Source organism: Dysidea avara, chromosome 2, assembly GCF_963678975.1.
Source record: "Dysidea avara chromosome 2, odDysAvar1.4, whole genome shotgun sequence".
Classification (NCBI taxonomy): domain Eukaryota; kingdom Metazoa; phylum Porifera; class Demospongiae; order Dictyoceratida; family Dysideidae; genus Dysidea; species Dysidea avara.
Window position 1 is genome coordinate 48,190,763 of NC_089273.1, and position 25,006 is coordinate 48,215,768.

At 37.9% G+C, this 25,006-nt stretch overlaps 1 protein-coding gene across 1 annotated transcript in view; it reads left to right on the forward strand.

Annotated features, from left to right (window-relative positions):
- The first annotated feature begins 19,041 nt into the window (after window positions 1-19,041).
- Window positions 19,042-25,006, forward strand: part of LOC136248174 (protein sax-3-like) — a 49,941-nt gene continuing 43,976 nt past the window's right edge. The window contains exon 1 of the mRNA XM_066039988.1: window positions 19,042-19,609. Within this exon, the coding sequence (XP_065896060.1) occupies window positions 19,042-19,609 (568 nt within the window). The remainder of the gene's footprint in view (window positions 19,610-25,006) is intronic.

The following is a 25,006-nucleotide window of genomic DNA, read 5'->3' on the forward strand; positions in this document are numbered from 1 at the left end:
TTTGTAGCTGAAGTCTCTACAGGGTAATCTGTTTGTAGCTGAACTGTCTATAAGGTGATTTGTTTGTAGCTGATCTCTCTGCAGGTTGATTTGTTTTAGCTGAACTCTCTACAGGGTGATTTGTTTGTAGCTGATCTCTCTGCAGGTTGATTTGTTTGTAGCTGAAGTCTCTACAGGGTGATTTGTTTCTAGCTGATCTCTCTACAGGGTGATTTTTTGTAACTGACCTCTCTTCAGGGTGATTTGTTTCTAGCTGATCGCTCTACAGGTTGATTTGTTTGTAACTGAAATCTCAACAGGGTGTATTGCTTGTAGCTGAACTCCTTACATTGTGTCTAGTTCCTAGATGATCTCTCTACAGGGTGATTTGTTTGTAGTTGATCTCTCTGCACATTGATTTGTTTGTAGCTGAACTCTCTACAGGGTGATTTGTTTCTAGCTTATCTCTCTACAGGTTGATTTGTGTGTAACTGATCTCTCTACAAGCTGATTTGTTTGTAGCTGAACTCTCTACAGGGTGATTTGTTTCTAGCTTATCTCTCTACAGGTTGATTTGTGTGTAACTGATCTCTCTACAAGCTGATTTGTTTGTAGCTGAACTCTCTACAGGGTGATTTGTTTCTAGCTGATCTCTCTGCAGGTTGATTTGTTTCTAGCTGATCTCTCTACAAGTTGATTTGTTTATTGCTGATCACTCTAAAGATTGATTTATTTGTACCTGAACTCTCTGCAAAGTTTGTTTGTAGCTGATCTCTCTACAGGATAATTTGTTTGTAGCTGAACTCTCTGTACAGTGATTTGTGTGTAGCTGAATTCTCTAGAGAGTAATTTAATTGTAGGTGAACTCTCTACAGGGTGCATGACTTGTTTATAGCTGAACTCTCTTCAGTGTGACTTGTAATGTTCTGAATCTCTACAGTGATATAACTGTAGCTTAATTCTCCACAGGGTGACTTGCTTCTTGCTGAACTGTCTATAAGATTAACTGTTTGCAGCTGAACTCCCTACAGAATAACTTGTAATGTAATAGAATTCTATAATGGAGTAAATAAATTAACTGAATGCTCTATTAGGGTGACTGTTCTATTAGAGTATCTCGATCTCGAATTTGCTACACAGAGTTGGCTTTCGAATCATAACTCAGTGGTTTGTAATCCAATTCTTCTATACTACTGCAAGGACTTTCTATGAAGATTATTCCAGCTATACACCGATTTTCAGCTCATTGCTCTTAGCGGTTTGCCTAGTAGCCGTAAAAACTAATACTTTTTTTATTACTAAAAATCGATCGCGTAATTGTGACACAGGTTGGGTTTTGTGTCATATCTCCGTGGTCTTAATCTCGATTCCTTTCAAACCACCAAAAGGCACTCCTACGATGGTTACTCCATCTACATAGCAATTTTCAGCTCATTCCATGAAGCGGTTTACCCTGTAGGCGTGACAACAAATCAATCTTGTTTTACGCGAATAATCGGTAATAACTCCTGAACCATTCATCGGATTTGCACCAAATTTGATGCTAGGATGCGCCTTTGGACTCCCTTTCTGTGTGCCAAATTTCAAGGCGATCGGAGCACGCGTTTGCGTTTTATATCAATTTTTGCAAGTGTGCGAAAAGACGAAGAAGAAAAAAAAAACGAAGAAAAAAACGAAACTTTGGCCGCTCATATCTCGGAAATGGCTTGAGTGATTTCCTTCAAATTTGGAATGTAGACTCCCCTAGCTGGCGGGCAACTCTGTAGCAAATTTGGTTTCAATCGGATAAGCTATCACCGAGATACAAAAGTGTGAAAATGACGTTTTCTTTCTTCCTGTCAATATACTCACGGTGTGGCGCGCCGGCTTCTTGGGCCGCACGACACACTACCGTGTGTCTTGATAAGTGGACAAATGCATCAAGCATATGTGACTGGGCCTATGAAAATGTGAATGGATTTGTACAAAGGGGTGTTCCCACTCACATCCAATTCCATGAACTTGGTAGGCCATAACTTACTTTTCAAGATACATGCAAACATGAAATTACCTCCATCCAATATGTTGGTGCTCACTGCTACGCAAATTACAAGACAATAGTTCTGTTAATCAGAAGTTATGAATCGTCAAAGTTGGAAAGAGGTTGTGTATGGAATACCCCTTTTTGCACATCCAGTCACATGTGGGCACATAATATTGTTAATTTTTAAATGTTCATGTCTCTTATCCCATTGTGTTATGGTCAAGTAAATTTCTGTGTTTATTAAACGTTTCTTAATTTATAACGCACCTTTGAACAGGCTGTAGGACCAGGTGTGCCACAAACCTTCAGCAGTTGTGCTGTAATAATCAAAAATTAATATTTAAATAAATATATAGCATGGTTATTTTATTCTGGTACCTGAGATTCAAACAATAATTTAGAATAGAGGATTAATTTATCAAGGACATTTATATACCACAATACAGTATAGGATGTATTGTAAGGTGGTATGGAATTAGCAATTAAATTCTCCGGTTCAAGTAACAGTTGTAGGTTTTGTACAATGTTTTAACTTTACAAATATTGTGTCATGATGAGAAATGAAATCCATAAAAAATTAGAAGCCATTTTTGGCAATATCAAGAGTTATAATGTAGTTGGTAGATTAAAAACCAAGGGTCAAGATAGTTCTTCACATTTTAGTTACATGTTTCTGACTCTCTGTATCACAGGCTTTAAACCTTTTCACAGGTCCCTAGTGGGATAGCATTAACAGAATAATAGAATAGACTCAAGCTGAATGTGAACGTGGTTAAACAATCCTGAAAGACTATATGACTGGTTTTTTGCAGAGACTGTCAATTAATTCATTTGTAACCATAATCCTTTTGCTTTGTAGAAGAAGCAAGAAAAACTAGCATATCAGAAGGTAAGATGTGATACAATAACATACACCATATACCATATATGTACAAATGTGGAGAGGTGTAATTTTCAAGGATTCTATAGTTGTTTGGCTGTCCACCAAATTTTCATCCTCGAAATTGCTCATCCTGCTTGGGAATGGGAACATTTGTATATATTTGTGTGTATTTGTATATGTATGTGTGTCAGAAAAAGAATATGATAAATTGTTGCGGCAGTGTCATACTGTCAGTAGAGTAATACTTTCAGTGGAGTAGCCAGCAAACTGGGTGGGCAAGCCATTCAGCCATGTAACACACATATTTTCATATGGATATCAATACAAATTTGTTATGCATCACTTCATAGCCATACATTTTACCTACATTACTGTATGCAAGATGACTAATACACTGTAACAGAACATTAGCTAGCTATTGTCCTTCTTAAATCCACCTCATAGTAGCAACGATCCCAAACATACCTAATATGCATGTACTTCGTGACCACTGTATCAAGTGACTATGTACATGTGAAATTCCTACCCATATAGGATAGAATAAACCATACATACCTTGAATTACAAGAAAAATTTAAGAAATGTTTGAAAAGTCATTTCTGTTATCAACAGTACCAAACTAGTTTTGAAAATTCAGGTGTGACCATAAGGGTGTTTTTCCAAAATTCGGATACATTTGGGCACATGCAAACTTTTTGGGAATAAAATTTCAGAGATTTTTTCAAAATAATTATTTTTTGTACATTTTGATTAAGCAACTTAACTATTAAGCCTTCTTGCTATGAAATTACACACCAATAACTTCTTTTTTCTAGGAGGTATACTCAACTATGTTACACCATGTAGTAGGTTTACAATACGTGGGACGCCAATTAACTTTACAAATTGGGTGATTTGTTCAGTCCTAAAACTGAGCATTCTCTTGTCTTTAGACAATAATACATGTGATTTAATTAAGGGAAAGCACAAAGAACACATGATTAAACTCTTAAGCAGGGGCGAGTTAAGGGGGTGGCAACTAAGGAGGCTGTGACCCCCCTTTCCTTTCTAAGTCAGTACTTGGCCAATAAAACCTTAAGTATTCTATGCAGGCCCGTAACCAGGATTTGTCAAAGGGGGGTTCAACTTTGACATGGTAGGCATTTATGGCAGCGGGGGTCTTGGGGCACAGCCCCCAGCTGCTGACAACTTTTTAATATTTTACTTCTCCTAACTGTCCTAAAATTGATAGCACACACTAATGACTCCAAAGAGCAGTTGTAAGTGTATAATTCTGACTATAATCCCTTCAAATCTGACATACTGTATAATTTGAAGTTAATCTCAACTTAAGTATGCATGTGCAGCAACTGCACATGCTTGGGTTAATTTCAACTAGATACATTTCTTCTATACATTGCAATAATTAATTAATCAACACATGAAGTTATCCATTTACTATCTACTTATCAGTATTTTGCTCAGTACTCCTCTACTCAATCAATAGCTATTATTCCTTTGTGTCACACTTAATTGACATGAGCTATCTACGTCACATGTGACTTCTTGGCTGTACTGTACAATGTTGTGGTTTCTTAGGACAGAGACTAAGTAGGTTTACAGTGTACATGCAAGTACATAGCAAAATACACAAGGCATTTTTCCAAGGTGGTTCACATATTTGGTGGTGATTACCATATTTGGTGATGATTCATAAGTGCAGGGCTCTTGGGCCATAGCCCCACCACTGACACATTTTAAACTTTAAAATACTTCGAAATTACATTGAATCATGATTTATTATTGTATTGTTAGTTCTTTATCAATATTATGACAGCTATTTTAGCTTGAATTTTCAGAGGGGAGTTTCCAGAACCCCATGCCTGACCATATACACCCCTGCACATCAGTGAAAGAGCTAGGACTTTGCAAATATACTCATGCAGATAGTTTTTATTGTGAACTTCCTTGCTATATAGTTAGCTGGCCAGCACTATCCCAATAACTAAACATTTAACTGAACATCAAGAGCATTACATGCACACAAGCATTTCTCAGGAATACCAAGCACTAACTACTATTTATTGCCTAGCAGCTATATGAACACAGACCTCTTCAGCTACATCAGTACAATTCATTAAGGAGCCACAAATTAATAATTTGGGTTTTGTATACTTTACTAATAATAGTAGCTAAACTGATGATTTCAGCCATGACTACATATCTGAAAAATAGGTATAGCACAACAATCCGATAAGCACATTAAAGAAGAGATTCTTAATTGTTTGAAAGCTTTAACCATGAATGATTAGAGTATCTGAGTGACTGCTTTGTTAGAGCATTTGAGTGACTGCTGTATTAGAGCATTTTAGTGACTGTTCTATTTTCATCCCCACTGACCCTGTCTCAGATCTCAACTGTGTAGAGGTGGGGCTTAGCTCCACTTTGATTAACACCTCAGAGCAGCCTTCAGTGCCTACATATAGCCCCTCTATACCTTTCTGGTGCCCATGTCTTTTACGCCAGCTTAAAACATTTTTTTAAATTGTTAATCCTGGAGGGGGGTTCGTCCGAACCACTCGAACCCCCCCCCCTGGTTACGGGCCTGCTATGTGTACCAAAAGCAGACTTATTTCAGGAATTATGCATCACTACCAACACAAATAATGTCTATGTAACTATACCTATTGTTCAGCACTGTTTCAGGAGAGTATAGCTTTCTTTTCCTCAAGAGTTCTTCCAGAAACAAGTTCTGATTGTGGGTTGCATCTTCAGTTACAAAAGTTTTAATTGTGGATTTTGTTTTATTCAGCAGTACTTTCCACTATGGCTATAAGAGGTGAATAGTGTATTTTATATTTTAAAATGAATTGTATGATTCAAAAGTGTTTTTTAGTTGGTTTAAGTGATTAGAGATATCAGTTTTAGTATAATATGTATAGCTACCAACTCAGCCATTTAGCAAACTGTATAAAAGCCATTATTTCCCACTGCACAAGTTGATGTTGTGCTACTTCTAAAAACCAGACGCCATGTAGTTAGCTAACTCATCTGGAAATAACCACAGATGGTATATACCAGCGTTGAAACCGGGTCGGGTCATCCGGGTCATCCGGGTCAACCGGGTCACATTTTCTCCGGGTCATCCGGGTCTGACTCGGTTTACAAATTATCCGGGTCTGACCCGGATTGGATCACGTGAGAAACGAAATTGATCGTTTGACGACGTGGAACCTATAAACGCTAGTCGCGTAGCTCTTTCATGAGCCACGCCCACTTATCGCGTTACAAACATACGCTCAGCCACGCCCATTTATTAGTAAGTGCAGTCTGTAGCATGAAACTGTGTCCGTTTCTGTCTGCAAGCTTACGTGGAGCCACGCCCACTAATCCATTAATGTATGAGTTGTATATAGTCTAGGTCTAGTCTTGCAGCAGGATATTAAGTACTTTTGTGAGCCACACCCATTTTAATATATTGGGAAATTGCAATACTAAGTATGTATGAAGCCACACCCAATTGCTGTCTGTAAACTCACAGTAGCTACGTGGAACCAAACCCACTGACTGATTTTAAACTCTAAACTTACTACTCGTTTACTCAACACGAATCGAACGCTCAAAACGTAGTCTCGCTCGCTCGAGAATACCCGAAACATAGCTCTTATCGCGCGCCTCGGCTTAATTTAATCCTGGTCAATCCGGGTCACATCTTTTTTTTTTTTTTTTTTTTTACCCGGGCTTGATGGACTGCCCTTGCCTACCACCCCCAGCACATAAATGGCCTGTGCTGGACAAACCGGGACTTTCTTAGTCCACGGCAAACTGAGACTCTGCCCGAATCAGCTCCACAATTGGGGGAGTCTTAACATAGTGACCGATGGATGAGCGGGCTCCGCGGATGCATTGTATGGAGGACCGCAAGAGAGAAAAAGATAGACAGCACCTTAACCACCCCATGACAACAGAGTAATCATCGCCCCACTTGTTTGAAAGTTGATGAGCCAAGCGTTGATAAAAAACAGAAGCCTCATGAGCCAGACCACCAGAGGCAGACATTACCAGGGGGGTAAAAGAGGCATGCTCCTCCTCACGAATTCTCTGAGCATACGCACGTTTCTTAATGTTCTCGTGCCTCCGATAACAGGAGGCCAGTGATGAGGACGCATTAGAAGCAGCCAGAGGGTTGAACACCCGCACATCCACAAAACATCTTTCACTTCTTCCACCCCAAAAACCATTCATGGCGATGTCAAGACGGGCACCATCTTGGATATTGGCAGAAGCAGGGTAGTCCTGCTGTGAAACCGGCTGGAGCTCTGGTTCAACAGCTACCTGAGAGCATACTTCAGTCAACAGGGTAGCAGTTAGATCTCTGATCTCATTGTGTCGGATAGAAGGTAAGCCACCCTTGGGACAGGATAAAGCATGCTCCACTGAAAAGGAAGTCCCACATGCACAGTGAGCAGGAGTCCGCTGAGGAGACCACCCATAACGTAGTGCCACGGCATCGTGAAACGCGGACTTATGCAGTGCAAAGCCATGTTCCTGTAGGGGCCGGGTGGTAAGCCAGTTGGAGGCCCCTTTGGCTGAGGCTAGATCTAAAGCACGTTGAGAGGAGGGATCTAAGTGGGTACGCAAACTGGAAGATCTATCCGAATAGTTGGAAGATTTAGAATTGCGGACATCCGGGTCACATCCGGGTCAAATCCGGGTCTGACCCGGATTGCTATCCGGGTCAGTGGGTCATCCGGGTCAGCAGTAGTGACCCGGTTTCAACGCTGGTATATACTACTATGAATTAATCAACTATGTATTACTATTAAATTTTTACAATATAGTTTTGGGTTGTGCAATAATATTGTTAGCTAATTCTCGTATTTTGTAATTCATGAAATTTTCGTAATTCGTTCAATTACGATGCTATGCACTGCTATTAAAGGAAGCGCTTGTGCTTTTACCATAGTAAGGTATATATTATCTATGATTTTACCAACATATTATGCACAGAAGTATCTTCTAAACTGTTTTAAAGTTTGACTATTGTGTTCTTCCCACAAATTCTCTCCACAAAGCCTCAAAGCTGCTCTTCATTTGCGTACGTAAGGGATATGCCCCCTTTCAACTTGAAGCGATAGGCTATTCCTCAGGCCCGTAACCAGGATTTGTCAAAGGGGGTTCAACTTGGACATGGTAGGCATTTATGGCAACTGGGGCCTGGGGGCACAGCCCTGCTGACGACACTTTAATATTTGACTTCTCCTAACTATCCTAAAATTGATAGTACACACTTAATAACTCCAAAAAACAGTTGTAAGTGTATAATTCTGAGTAATCCCTTGAAATCTGACATACTGTATAATTTGAAGTTAATCTCAACTTCAGTATGGGCAGCAACTACACATGCTTGGGTTAATTTTAGTAGATACATTTCTTCCTTACATTATATTGAAATAATCAACACATGAAATTATCCATTTACTATCTACTTATCAGTGTTTTGCTCAGTACTCCTCTACTCAATCAATATAGCTATTATTCCTTTGTGTCACACTTAAGTGACATGAGCTATCTAGGTCACATGTGACTTCTTGACTGTACTGTACAATGTTGGGGTTTCTTAGGACATAGACAAAGTAAGGTTACAGTGCACATGCAAGTACATACGTAGCTAAATACACAAGGCATTCTACCAAGATGGTTCACAGCCCCCACCTCTGACACATTCTAAGCATCAAAATTACATTGATTCATGATTTCTTATTTTATGGTTAGTCCTTTATCAATATTATTTCAGCTATTTTAGCTTCAATTTTCAGAGGGGGTTTCCAGAACCGCATGCATACCTGGCTGCCCATATCACCCCTACACATCAGTGAAAGAGCTAGGACTTCACAAATATTATGAAATTATACTCATGCAGATAGTTTTAATGTGAACTTCTTTAGAAGATATAGATAGATGTAGATATAGATGTAGATATAGCTGGCCAGCACTATCCCAATAACTAAACATTTAACTGATTATCAAGAGCATTACATGCACACAAGCATTTCTCAGGTATACTATAAGCAGTAATTACTATTTGTTGCCTAGTAGCTATAAAATACATAGTAGTTACGTAGACTTTAAACATGGAATCTTAGCAACATAAAGGCCCTGTGTTATGGTTAGGCATGAGGCTATTATGCTCCAAAAATTGAGCATTATGCTTTTGAGCAGTGCTCGAAAAATCACCTATTATGCTTTTGAGAATTGCCCATTATTCCCAAAATTATGCCACCATAATTGGTTAATAATGCCAGTTTACTGCTGTAACAGGCCATTTTCATTGATGTTTAAGCTTAATAGTCTTCAATTCTTTAGCTGGTTACTGTATTAGAGTATTTCATTTCAATGTGACTGCTTTATTAGAGTAAATAATATTCAGTGACTGTTCTATTAGAGTTTCTGACTGCTCTATTAGAATATCTCGATCATTTTTAACGGAATTGTGCAATCTGCAGATTTTCCTACTGTTAAAGCTTTATAATCACCTCAAAATGCTAGCATAATTCCTGATTCCCACACATACCTATTATGCTCGAAATTGTGCCGGCATAATCGCCGCATCCCTAGTTATGGTACCAGAATTAACCAAGATTGCTACTACAGGGTGTGGGGGTTACTAAACTACATAGAACCCTATCTAACTGCAATTTGGTGTACCTTGATAGCTGCATGAAAATGAGAAACTTGGCAATAATTAGTAATTGCACCTTGCTGAAGCTTTTACAGCCACCATTATCCATTTAATTAACTTTCCAGCTACACTATCACCATTGTGTGTTTCCATGATGTTTCTTATGAAACTTAATGAAATTTTCAGGAATGTAAACACTTTTCACAAAAATTGTCATGATTTGTACACATTTCCTGGGCACATTCCTTCATAAAAAATTAATAATTCCTTGCACAATTACATTTGTATTGCCAGCACATTCCAGACAATTTCATTTGGAAATCTCAAAGAAATGTCACAACTCATCATGCATTAAACCCCAGGAAAGACATTTTTGGGAAATGCACATACCTTGTTTTGTATTACTAAAGGGCAGAATGTGAGCATGGCACTATGGATTTTGGTACCAAGTTTTCAGTCAATCAAATCGCAGTATTAATTTTGTTGAAGTCTAAACAGCAAAAATACAGTTTAATGGTATAACCAAAACTATTTTGCCAAGTAGTACAATGATACAGTTAAATAAATGCTAGGGTACAAACACTTGGACATGGATTAATGTGACTGGCCTTGCTAAAACAAAATGCATGTACAAAAAAATTGCATAATGTACTTTTAAAATGTTTTATGTAACATAACATTTTGTTGTTGCAATATGGCCATACAATTTTCAGCCCTTTTAAATGTTTGACTGCATTTTTAATAAGATGTACAGACATTCTACTCCAGCAATGAGTGCATAATCTACAAGTTTAATATGTATAAAAAATGTGTCTTCCATACACATCCAATTTACCAACTTTGAAAAGGCATAACTTCAGATTGAAATAGGCTATTGAATTGAAATTCAGTCAGTTGTTCACACCAACATCACTTAAGAAAATTACTTCACCTTTACATGTTCCTTGAACACTAAAGAGATGTTCTTTAAAGTTATTAGAATTGGATATGTGTAGAAGACACCTTTGGTCACATGTAAGTAGTTAGTGCTCACATTCCAGGAACAGTAACTGATACAGTACACAGTTTTTCTGCTTGTGCTTTCATATCCAATTTAATGCTAGGGTCAGGAGAAACAAAACCACCAGTCATTACTACTCATCCTCTTGACAAGGAATTCTTCATTGAAAATAACAACGAGTGCTGTTCCCTAACATGTCAAGCAGAAGGAGCAGAAACATATCTTTGGGAGAAAGAGGGAGGAAGTATTCCAAAAGAAGCTAAAGGGGTGGACAAAAGTACTCTTACACTTGTTGACCTAAAACCTGCACACAGTGGTAACTATCGCTGTTTTGCATGCAAGGGAAGTCATAAAATCCCTTCTGATTATGCCATTTTTTCTGTGAAAGGTGAGTGATTACAAATAATAGTGGCCATTTAAAAAGGTCATTTGTGTATTCACCAAGTGCTATACTAGCTAATGCGTATAAATTGAAACAATGAAGTATGGATTAAAGTGTTAAATTCAGTATTATAGTATACAGTACGGATCATAGACATAGCAGCTGGTGGGGAGGAAAGGGGAGGTTGAAATCCCTCTTGTGATTTTATAACTATAAATTGCAAAAAGATAGAGATACACTAATAGAGCAGTCAATTACTCTAATAAAGCAATCACAGTATTCAGTGTAAATAAGGATTATTATGTGCTTTATCAATGATGCAATGTATCTAAACCAAAACAGCTAAGCTGTAAAAAAGAGTGCGGCCCTCAAATAGGCTATGGTGAATAAAGATGTGAAATCCAAGGTGGCGGCCAAGAAATGGCTGTGATGGTAGGTTAATGTTAAAAATTTTAATAACGACAATTCAGGTGAATTTGGTGCTGCTTGGTCTTGGTACAAAATTCACCTGAATTGTCGTTATTAAAATTTTTACCATTAACCTACCATCACAGCCATTTCCTGGCCGCCACCTTGGATTTCACATCTATTTTCACCATAGCCTATTTGAGGGCCGCACTCTTTTTTTAAAGCTTGGCTGTTTTGGATTAGATTTCACTTCTTTTTGTATTTGTATACCCCAAAGCCAGCTAGGCCGGCTTTGGGGCTTTTTAACCTATTTATTTCTTTACCACAGGAAGAAGAAAAAGATGAAGCAGATTTTAAATACTTTAACTAATTCTGATTTTATCAGTATATGTACAAATTATATTATGATACATAATAATACATGTCAATTATTCCCTACGGATAAATTGTTTGCAGCTGATCTCTCTACTGGGTGACTTAAAATGTAGCTGAACTCTCTACAGGGTGAACCTTCTAGCTGATATCTCTACAGGATGACTTATTTGTAGCTGAACTATCTGTAGGGTGATTTGTTTGTAGCTGAACACTGATCCTTCTAGCTGATCGCTCTACAAGATGACTTGTTTCTAGCTGAACTCTCTACAGGGTGATTTGTTTGTAGCTGAATTCTCTACAGGATGATTTCTTTGCAGCTGAATTCTCTACAAGGTGGTTTCTTTGTAGCTGAACTCTCTACAAGGTAACATATTCTAGCTGATCTCTCTACAGGGTGATTTGTTTCTAACTGAACTCTCTATAGGGTTATCTGTTTGTAATTGAACTCTTTACAGGGTGATTTGTTTGCAGATGAACTCTCTACAAGATGATTTGTTTCTAGCTGATCTCTCTACAGGGTGACTTGTTTCTAGCTGAACTATTTACAGGTGATTTGTTTGCAGCTGAACTCTTTACATGGTGGTTTCTTCGTCTCTACAAGGTAACTTCTTCTAGCTGATCTCTCTACAGGGTGACTTGTTTGTAGCTGAACTATCTGCAGAATGATTTGTTTGTAGCTGAACTCTCTACAAGGTGATCCTTCTAGCTGATCTCTCTACAGGATGACTTGTTTCTAGCTGAACTCTCAACAGGGTAATCTATTCTTAGCTGAACTTTCTACTGGGTGATGTGTTTGCAGCTGAACTCTCTACATGGTGGTTTCTTTGTAGCTGAACTCTCTACAAGGGGACTTCTTCTAGCTGAACTCTCTACAGGCTGATCTTTTCAAAGCTGAACACTGATTTGTTTGCAGCTGAACTCTCTACATGATGGTTTCTTTGTAGCTGAACTCTTTGCAGGGTGAATTTTTTTGTAGCTGAACTCTCTGCAAGGTGATTTCATCTAGCTGATCTCTCTACAAGGTGACTTCTTCTAGCTGATCTCTCTCCTGGCTGACTTGTGTTTAGCTGTACTCTCTACAGGGTGATTTGTTTGTAGTATAATTCTCTACAAAGTGACTTGTTTCTAGCTGAATACTCTATAGGGTGATTTTTTTTTGTAGCCGAATTCTCTGCAGGGTGATCTGGTTGTAGCTGAACTCTCTACAGGGTGATTTGTTTGTAGCCCAAAGTAATTTCTTCTAGCTGATCTCTCTACAGAGTGACTTGTTTCTAGCTGATCTCTCTATTTGTTGACTTGTTTGTAGCTGAACTCACTACAGGGTGATTTGTTTGTAGCTGAACTCTCAACAGTATGGTTTCTTGGTAGCTAACACTAGAAGAATACTAAAATTTCCTGGATCAGAAAATATGCAGTACAGGGCAGAATTTCCTATAGACTTTCCTGGTTTTTCAGGAATTCTATAGGAAATTCTGCCCTGTACTGCATGTTTCCTGATCCCAGGAAATTTTAGTATTCTTCCAGTGTAAACTCTATGTAAGGTGATTTCTTCTAGCTGATTGCTCTACAGGGTGGCTTTTTCTAGATGATCGCTCTACTGGGTGACTTGTTTCAAGCTGAACTGTTTCTAGGGTGATTTTGTCATAGCTGAACTCTCTACAGGATGATTTGTTTGTAGTTTATCTCTGTACAGGGTGACTTGTTTCGAGCCGAAATCCCTACAGGATGATCTGTTGGTAGCTGAACTCTCTACAGGGTGACTTGTGTCTAACCGAACTCTACACAGGGAGATTTGTTTGTAGCTGAACTTTCTACAGGGTGATTTGTTTGTAGCTCAATTCTCTACAAAGTGACTTGTTTCTAGCTGATCTATCTACAGGGTGATTATTTTTGTAGCTGAACTCACTGCAGGGTGGTTTGTTTGTAGTTGTACCCTCTACAGGGTGCATGAGTTGTTGATAGCTGTTCTCGCTTCAGTGTGGCTTGTAATAATTAATACAGCGATATCAAGACACACGATAGTGTGGCGTGCGGCCCAAGAAGCCGGCGCGCCACACCGTGAGTATAATGACAGGAAGACAGAAAACATCATTTTCACACCTTTGTATCTCGGTGATCCCATATCCGATTGGAACCAAATTTGCTACAGAGTTGCCCTCCAGCCAGGGGAGTCTACATTCCAAATTTGAAGGACACCGCTCCAGCCATTTCCTAGATACGAGCTGCCAAATGTTCGTCTTTTTTTTCTTCCTTTTTTTTTCTTTCTTCGTGTTTTCGAACACTTGCAAAAATTGTTATAAAACGCAAACGCGTGCTCCGACCGCCTTGAAATTTGGTACACAGAACAGGAGTCCAAAGGCAAATCCTAGCATCAACTTTGGTGCAAATCCGATGAATGGTTCAGAAGTTATGACCGATTATTCGCGTAAAACAAGATCGATATGTTGTCACGCCTACAGGATAAACCGCTTCATGGAATGAGTTGAAAATTGCTATGTAGATGGAGTAACCATCGTAGGAGTGCCTTTTGGTGGTTTGAAAGGAATCGAGATAAAGACCAAGGAGATATGACACAAAACCCAACCTGTGTCACAATTACGCGATCGATTTTTATGAATAAAAAAATATTAGATTTTACGCCTATAGGCAAACCGCTTAGAGCAATGAGCTGAAAATCGGTGTATAGCTGGAATAATCTTCATAGAAAGTCCTTGCAGTAGTACGGAAGAATAGGATTACAAACCACTGAGTTATGATTCGAAAGTCAACTCCGTGTAGCAAATGCAAGATCGAGATACTCTAATAGAACAGTCACCCTAATAGAGCATTCAGCTAATTTACTTACTCCATTATAGAATTCTATAACATTACAAGTTATTCTGTAGGGAATGCAGCTGCAAACAGTTAATCTTATAGATAGTTCAGCAAGAAGCAAGTCACCCTATAGGGAGTTCAGCTACAAATATATTGCTGCAGTGATTCAGAACATTACAAGTCACACTGAAGAGAGTTCAGCTATAAACAAGTCATGCACCGTGTAGAGAGTTCTATAGAGAATTTAGGTACAAACAAGTCACTGTGGAGAGAGTTCAGCTACAAAGAAACTACCATGTAGAGAGTTCAGCTGCAAACAAATCGCCCTGTAGAGAATTCAGCTACAAACAAATCACCCCGAAGAAAGATCAGCTAGAAGAAGTTACCTTGAAGAGAGTTCAGCTACAAACAAATCACCCTGTAGAGAGTTCAGCTACAAACAAGTCACCCTGTAGAGAGTTCAGCTACAAACAAGTCACCCTGTAGAGAGTTCAGCTGAAAGAAGTTACATTGTAGAGAGTTCAGCTACAAAGAAACTACCATGTAGAGAGTTCAGCTTTAAACAAATTACCATGTAGAGAATTCAGCTACAAACAAATCACCCTGTAGAAAGATCAGCTAGAAGAAGTTACCTTGTAGAGAGTTCAGCTACAAACAAATCACCCTGTAGAGAGTTCAGCTAGAAACAAGTCACCCTGTAGAGAGATCAGCTAGAAACAAGCCACACGTAGAGAGTTCAGCTAGAAGAAGTTACATTGTAGAGAGTTCAGCAGTTTAGCTGCAAACAAATCGCCCTGTAGAGAATTCAGCTACAAACAAGTCATCCTGTAGAAAGATCAGCTAGAAGAAGTTACCTTGTAGAGAGTTTAGCTACAAACAAATCACCCTGTAGAGAGTTCAGCTACAAACAAGTCATCCTGTAGAGAGATCAGCTAGAAGGATCACCTTGCAGAGAGGTCAGCTACAAAGAAATCACCCTGCTTCATCTTTTCTTCTTCGTGTAGTAAAGAAAAAAATGATAGGTTAAAAAGCCCTAAAGCCAGCCATAGGCCGGCTTTGGGGTATACAAATACAAAAAGAAGTGAAATCTAATCCAAAACAGCCAAGCTGTAAAAAAAGAGTGCGGCCCTGAGAAAGGCCATGGTGAAAAAAGATGTGAAATCCAAGGTGGCGGCCAAGAAATGGCTGTGATGGTAGGTTAATGGTAAAAATTTTAATAACAACAATTCAGGTGAATTTGGTGCCACTTGGTCTTGGCACAAAATTCACCTGAATTGTCGCTATTAAAATTTTTACCATTAACCTACCATCACAGCCATTTCTTGGCCGCCACCTTGGATTTCACATCTTTTTTCACCATAGCCTTTCTCAGAGCCGCACTCTTTTTTTACAGCTTGGCTGTTTTGGATTAGATATTTATAACTATTGCAAAGTGAATTCCTGCTGCTGCCTCTGCCAATTGTGTAGTAATCGTAGCTGAATTTAAGCATAAATGTTGCAAGAAAATAGTATTTTGAACTGAGGCAAGTAAAGATAACAGTCTAGTTTCGTCTAAAGTATAATTTGATATGTCTATAGGTATTCCAATGTTGTACAGTATTTGGATATGAGTTTTAATACAACAGACAATATATCTGCTGGTGAAATAGCTTCAATTATCAGCAATTACTTGTTAGAACATTTAAATTTAAATGATTGCAGTTTATGAGATCATGTGATTATAGCAATAGCTGATGCATTGGTAAAAATCAATTCTTTAGTGTACCTTAACCTCGGCAACAACTGCATCACACAACAGGCAGTCACAAAGATTGGAGATGTTATTTATAGCAATCATGCAATAAGGGAGTTGCACCTTCACAACTGCTTAAGACCATTCAATCATACTTTCAGCTGCTAGACAAAAATCTGCATTGAAATGCCTGAATGTGAGCTCAAACATCATCACACCTTCTACAGAAGGTATCATAGCATCAATTGTTGATCACTCACAGTTAGAATACATTGATTTATCATATTGCTACTTATCAGATTCTGGATTTTTTCAAATTTTGAATCGGTTTATCGAGATAAACATACTACAGTATGTCAATATTGAATCAAATACTATCATCTAAAGATCAGTGGGAATACAATTGTAAATGCAGACACTTTAGTGCAAGTAATTAGAGCAAATGTAAAACTGAGGCATCTCAACACATCTCATTGCCAAATCAATGCTGCTAGCATTGTTACAGTTTTCAAAGCCTTACAAAATAAAAATTATGTGCTTGTCTTATTTTGATGTTAGTTACAGTTTTTATAGTCAAAATGGTTGCCATTGAACTGGACAAAGCATTTCATAGCAATAAAATCATAACACATTTATTATTGAGTCATTGTGTGTTTGAACTACAGTTCTTTAGCAAAATTGTGCCACCCTGAAAACTATTTGGTTGTTTAAGGCATTTAGATCTAAGCAGCACTGCGAACGGTCAATGCTTGGCAGATGAGATATCAGATGTTATTGAGAGCAATATAATGTTACAACATTTGAATCTGTCAAATTGTAAGTTATCTGGACTTCGCCTTATGAAGATTACTTTAAGTGTAGTGAAGCTATCAATGTTAAAGCGCTTGGATGTTTCTTGCAATGAAATAGCTGACGAAGCTGCTGTTGCAATTGCATCTGCTATCAAAAACAATCCATCTCTCCAACATTTGCTTTTGAACAATTGTAATATACAAGAATTAGGAATCAAGAAAATTGCCAATACATTTGAGATGTATGTCATCTTTGCTGTCTCATGATATTAGCAACAATCAAATCACAGCTAAAATTGAGCTAGAAATTGCTGATGCAATAAATCCTGCTCTACAATTGCACGTGTAGCCATTAACTTCATCAATACAAGTTCCATTTATTATCACAAGGATCAGGATCACAATCATCAATATCTGTAGTACAGTTAACACCGGTAAATCCTGCTACACAATCACACATGTAGCCACCAGTGATATTTACACAGTTTCCACGATTAAGGCATGGATTAGGCATGAGGTAATAAAAATCTCCTTTGTCTTTTTATTCTTCCTGTGGTAAAGAAAAAGGATAGGTTAAAAAAGCCCCCAAAGCCAGCCATAAGCCGGCTTTGGGGTATACAAATACAAAAAGAAGTGATATTTAATCCCAAACAGCCAAGCTGTAAAAAAGAGTGCGGCCCTCAGAAAGGCTATGGTTAAAAAGATGTGAAATCCAAGGTGGCGTCCAAGAAATGGCTGTGATGGTAGGTTAATGGTAAAAAATTTAATAACAGCAATTCATGTGAAATTCACCTGAATTGTTGTTATTAAAACTTTTAGCATTAACCTACCATCACAGCCATTTCTTGGCCGCCACTTTGAATTTCACATCTTTTTTCACCATGGCCTTTTAGGGGCCGCACCTTTTTTTACAGCTTGACTGTTTTTGTGTAGCTGAACTCTCTACAGGGATACTTGCCTGTAGCTGAACCATCCAAAATATTAACTGTTTGCTGCTGAACTCCCTACAGCATAACTTGCAATGTAATAGAAATCTATAATAGAGTTAGTCATGAACTAGCTGAATGCTCTATTAAGATGACTGTTGTATTAGAGTATCTCGATCTCACATTTGCTACACGGAGTTGGCTTTTGAATCATAACTCAGTGGTTTGTACTCCGATTCTTCTTTACTGCGCGTGGACTTTCTACGATGACTATATATTCCAGCTACAATTGGGAATACATTTATGAGAAATGCTCACAACTAATACAAGAGTTGGTACCCAAGAAAACTATTGGTAGTAAGTTCCACCTACCCTGGATGAATGCTGCACTAAAACGACTGATCAAGAAGAAACAACGAACTTATAATCGTGCAAAGAAATACCAACGTACAGAGGATTGGGATGAATATAAAAGACTACAACATCAAACTAAATGTATGACGCGTCAGCAGCACAATCCATATCTATCTAATATTTCAAACCCTGAATCTGGTAATAACAAAATGAAAGGTTTTTGGCATTATATTAAAAGTAAACGTCAAAACAATATCGAAATTGGCGCCTTAAAGGACCAAGCAGAGAATATAATTACTGACCCACTAGAGAAAGCAAAGATCCTAAACAACCAGTTTAAATCTGTATTTACCTCCGAGGACACTAGTTGTATTCCAGATAAGGGTAATTCTCCCTATCCATCCATCCCAGACATTCACATTACACTAAATGGTGTGAGAAACCTTCTTGCTGAGTGCGATACAACTAAATTCCCGGGTCCTGACAACATACATGCTGCATTTTTGAAACAAGTTGCTTCTGAAATAGCTCCTCTACTGACACATCTCTTCAATCAATCATTAAGAATTGGCACTGTGCCTGACTCCTGGAAACAAGCTAATGTAACCCCAATATATAAGAAGGGTGATAAGACTGATCCCAGAAACTATCGTCCAGTGTCTCTTACATCTTTGGTCTGTTAAACATTAGAACACATTTTAGTTAGTCAAATAATGAAACACCTCGAGTCAAACAACATTTTAACTGATGTACAATATGGATTTAGATCAAAGCGATCATGTGAAGCCCAGCTATTTCTTGCAGTTGATGATTTTGCCAGAGCAGTAGATAACAAAGTTCAGGTTGATGTGGCTATCTTAGATTTTGCAAAAGCTTTTGATAAAGTTGCCCATGCTAGGCTAGCTCACAAGCTGAATTTCTATGGTATAAGAGGTGAATTGTTACAGTGGCTACAATCGTTTCTTACAAATCGTACACAAAAAGTAATCATTGATGGTAGGCAGTCTTCGCCTTGCAGTGTAACATCAGGTGTACCACAAGGATCAGTGCTCGTTCCAGTGTTGTTTCTGATATATATAAATGATATTGTAACTAACATCCACAGTCAGTTGAGACTTTTTGCAGATGATTGTTTAGTTTATCGTCCTATCTACTCACCCGAAGATCATAAGATACTCCAAAGTGATCTTGACACATTATCATCATGGGCTGATATTTGGCAAATGGAATTTAATGTTTCAAAATGTTGCATCATGCAGATATCTACACCACATTCTGCTAGTGAGTTCTCCTATACAATGTACAAAATCCCCTTAGAAGTTGTTGAGAGACATCACTATTTGGGAGTACTTTTAGATAACAAGTTGTCATGGACCCCTCACATAAATTCAGTGTGCAATAAAGCTAATCGTCTACTGGGATTTTTGCGAAGAACTCTCCACCATTGTCCACCTCACTTAAAAGAACATGCATATAAACAGATTGTCTTGCCATCTATTGAATACTGCTCTTCTATCTGGGATCCACATCAACAATCACTCATTCACAAGTTAGAGATGATACAACATTGTGCTGCACGTTTCGTGTTAAATAGACCTTGGAGAAGGAATCATAGGGACAGTATAACTGAAATGTTAGTGGAATTAAAATGGCCAACACTGGAAGATCGTAGGAAACAGGCACGTCTGATGCTGTTGTTTAAGTTTGTAAACAAATTAATTTATGTTCCAAATCGGTATCTGCCAGTGTTATCTCCTGCAACAAGTACCAGGGAAAACCATCCCTTGAAGCTATTACAGTTGTATGCCAGAACAAATCGATATAGTAACTCTTTCTTACAAAGATCAATACCAGACTGGAACAATTTAGATATGGAAGATCTTGACAGTATAGACTTACTTACTTTCAAAAACCGTTTGCAAAATGCATAGACACTAAAATTTTGTTTTTGTACATTAGCGATTTACCCAATGGATTTTGCTAATCAATAATAATAAATAAATAAATAAATACATACCAATTTTTAGCTCACTGCTCTAAGTAGGCTTGCGCCAATTATTCCGGCATAAGTATACTGGCTAGCAAAAGCATCAAGCATTATGCCAGCATAATAGGACGATTTTCAAGAATTTTAATTAAAACGAAGTGTATATTTAGCCGGTACCGGTTTGCAAACACTAACGGCTATTGTGCCGGCACTAGTAGGTTGCCCCAAGCATTCAACTTTAGGGCACGCGTCTAGTAGGTTGCCCCGAGCATTCAACTTTAGGGGATGCGAAAAGTAGTTCCTTAGCGTTAGGGCTAGGCTAGGGTTCGGCTAGGGTTCAGCTTTGGTTTCTTCTTCACTCTTGTTATATATAGAAGTCACTTCAGTCGGATGTTTATAACGTAGAAACTAAATAATATGACTATAGCTGCAGCACTGGTGGTATAATCGTTACAAACATTGCTTATGAGTACGGATGCCCGGGTTCGAACCCTCGCTTAGACAACTTTTTTTTTTCGCTTTCTTAGGTTTTTTGTACAAGTATTTTTTTAATGCACGTAACATTCTAAGTATTATATCCTCCACTGCTGGCAAAATAGCCGGCAAAACAGTGTAGCCGGTACCGGCTCTATATAACCTGCCTAATTAAAACGTGCAATGCGCACACCAAAAATACTGCACAACATGAACAAACTGCACATTGTTACTGCATTTTATATCAAAAACCTTGCAGTGTTATTGTTTTACTATTTCTTGACTGTTTATTCACACTTTATGGAAATAAGATCGAGATACTCTAATAGAGCAGTCACTTACTCTAATACAGCAGTCAGGAATTGCAGATATTATACTCTAATAAAACAGTCAGCTCTCAAGCATAATCTTATTTGAAAGCATAATTTTGAGCATAATAGGCTGGACTTTCGAGCACTGCTCAAAAGCATAATAGGTAAATTTCAAAGCATAATTGGCTCAAGCCTAGCTCTAAGCGGATTGCCTGGTAGAGCAGCTCAGGTATTTCCGACCACCATGCATTTTCGGACGCAATATTTCCTAGAGGAGCAACAAGACTCAATCGATTGTTACACTATTATGAAGGCCTATGTCTATAACCTCCATATATAAAGTATAAAAGGATTTGGTTATATCGTGTGGCTGCAGTGACCTCGGAAAGCCACTGTCCAAAAACGTCAATGCTCGGACAACGACATGTGCACTTGGACCCTACCCTCTACAACCTTCCCATGTAACTTCAAAAGCTATTGTGTGGTAGTGATTGATAGAGCTAACCTTGAGCTACCCCATGATATAAACAGATTAGATTTTATTAACTGGTATTGTAGATAGCCGGTTTTTCCCAAAAGTGGTAATTCGATCAAATGTCGGATGCAAAAAATTATTTTATTTAGGACTTTTCATTTGTTTGTGGTATTTTATGGCTTTCAGTAAAGCACTAGCTTAAAACATTTTAAATGCAGCAATTGTAACACAGGTATAGGGTGTTTTTCGTCAATTCCAGGTGGAAGAAGACAAGCTACATATAGCTGTAGTATAGTACGTCTATACAAATTAGCTAAATAAGGCCTCTCCTCTTACTCATTTGACATTTTTGATATTATTAAAATCAATTTCAGATAGTGGAGGTCAGCAATAAGCTGCAACAGTGTGCAAAACCCCACTACGCCATATATGACTGTTCCATTAGAGTAGTTTATTGGTTGAGTGAACTTAACTTGTTAGTTTTCGTGTTGTAAGCTCCTATATATTTCTAGAATCTGTTCTGGAACAAGTCATAGATGTTGGGTCATGCAAGCATGAAAACCTGTAAAATTTAAACCAGCGAAATTAGCTCAAAATATAAACTACTCTAATAGAACAGTCATATATGCAGTAGTGAGGCTTCACACGCTGTTGTAGTTTTCTGCTGACCTCCACCACCTGAAATTGACTTTAATAATATCAAAAATGTCAAATGAGTAATAGGATAGGCCTTATTTAGCTAATTTGTATAGATGTACTATACTACAGCTATTTGTAGCTTGTCTTCTTCCACCTGGAATTGACGAAAAACACCCTATACCCGTGTTTCAATTGCTGCATTTAAAACCTTTTAAGTTAGTGCTTTACTGAAAGTCATAAAATACCCAAAACTATCACAAATAAATGAAAATTCTAAAAATAAAACGATTTTTGCATCCGACATTTGATCAAGTTATCACCTCTGGGAAAAAACCTGACTATCTACAATACCAGTTAATAAAAATCTAATCTGCTTATATCATGGGGTAGCTCAAGGTTAGCTCTATCAATCACTACCACACAATAGCTTTTGAAGTTGCATGGGAAGGGTTAGAGGGTAGGGTCCAAGTGCACATGTCGTTGTCCGAGCATTGACGTTTTTGGACAGTGGCTTTCCGAGGTCACTGCAGTTACACGATATAACCAAATCCTTTTATATTTTATATATGGAGGTTATAGTCATAGGTCTTCATAATAGTGTAATAATTTATTGAGTCTTATTTCTCCTCTAGGAAATATTGCATCCGAAAATATATGGTGGTCGGAAATACCTGAGCTGCTCTAGGCATAAAAATTATTGGTATTTTTTTATTCACGAATCTCGATCGTGCAATTGTTACGCACCTTCGGTTTTGTGTCATATCTCCATGATCTTTATTTTGATTGCTTTCAAACCACCAAAAGGCACTGCTACAATGGTTGATCTATCCACAAAATGATTTTCAACTCATTCAATAAAGCGGTTTACCCTGTAGGCGCAACAACAAATTGATCTTGTTTTATGCAAATAATTAGTCATAAATCCGGAACAATTCATTGGATTTGCACCAAAGTTGATACTATGATTCGCCTTTGGACACCCTTTTTGTGTACCAATTTTCAAGGCAATCGGAATACGTTTTTGTGCTTTATAGAAATTTTTGCAAGTGTGCGAAAAGACGAAGAAGAAATAAAAAGCAAAGAAAAAACCAAACTTTGGCTGCTCATAACTCGGAATGGCTTGAGCAATTGCCTTCAAATTTGGAATGTGGACTTCTCTAGCTGGTAGGTAACTCTGCAGCCAATTTAGTTCCAATCAGATAAGATATTTCTGAGATGATAATGATGCTTTCTTTCTTCTTGTCAATATACCCACGATGTGGCATACCGGCTTCTGGGGCCACACAACACACCATTGTGTGTCTTAATATTTGATTGATGGAAGGTGGCCATTCTAAGCCTTTTTTTATCCTCCTATCAAACCAAGAGTCTACAGCCCCCTAACTAAAAATATCTTGATATGCCTATCATAGGGATCATGAATGTTTGGGCTTTTGGAGCCAAAAATATCATCCTAAACCAGCTTCATTTTGCTTACTAACAGCTTGGCAATGTTGGTTAGGTGTAAACAAGGCCAAAAATATTTGGCCACATCTTATCATAGTCAGTTTAGTTGCAATATCTGTAGTGATTTCATTGAATGCAAAGGCACTTCTTGTACTTTATTTTTTGTAATGACATGTATGATGGGTGGAATAAAGCTGAAAACAAAGCAGAAAGGCCCTTCATGTTCAGTTATTATTTGGCATGCAGGTGAGAATTACACTGCTTAATTTCTAACGGTTTGGTGCTACATGTGGTATGCAATCGTTAATTAACCAATTATGTGATTACAAAAAGTAAACAAACAAGTGTTAGGAAATTTATATAATTTAGAGTAATGATCATAGAAATAAGAGAAAGGAAGGCCATCAACACCTGCAGATATACTAGTGGACATATAATCCCCATGACTGAAGTGGGAATAAATGTCCAGTAGTAAAGTTGCAGTGTATAGGTGTCCATTGCTCTATGATCCCTACTGAAATGTAACATTCTTAAGGTTACGGGATAGTGAGGGACTGTGGAATTCATTTTTATTATGTAGTTGTTGCGTTGTGTATCAGCTTATAACTGGCTTAAATTGTTGGGAGAACAATCGCATGCTGACTGGACAGGTACAAGAAAACACACGTAACAGTACAAGATAACATAGAAACAACACACTTAGCAACTGGCACATCTGTAGGTGCATGTGTAGTTTTGCTCACTAAGGACGATATTTTCCTAAACCCAAAATCAGGGCTGTCAAACAAGTTGTTAATATTTAGTATAAACAAACAACTTTCTTGTCTGGGCCCTGATGAGTTGTTTGTAAAAAACAATGTTTCTAGTGCTTGTGATGTGAATTTTAAAATTAATTTTGTGACCACGGTGTCTTGTTTTAGGCCATATTGTTGTTATATTTCAGCAACTATATATTCACAAATCTTCTTGTCAGTCTCTCACAAGTGATGTTCTTCAAACTTTAGAATTGTCAGTAAGTTCTCATGGTTCTTCATTGGTCTGATTTTTGGTTCATAGGTTTCATTAACTGGCCTGGGGACAACTCATGTTTCCATGACAACATTGAGTTCCATGTCAATTAATGAGAAGTTAAGAATGCATAAATATTTGGTAACATTAGATTAAAGCCCTAAATCATGAAAAATGATTTATAGTGCACATGTGGGTTCGCAGTATCCTGTAACCTTAAGTTTTTCTTACACTTTTTACAGTATGTTCTCACATATTTAAGTTGTGTTATTATAGTCATCATACTTTGTTGTCACTTAGATCCCTACTTTATTTTAAATTCTTTAGTGCTGCCACAA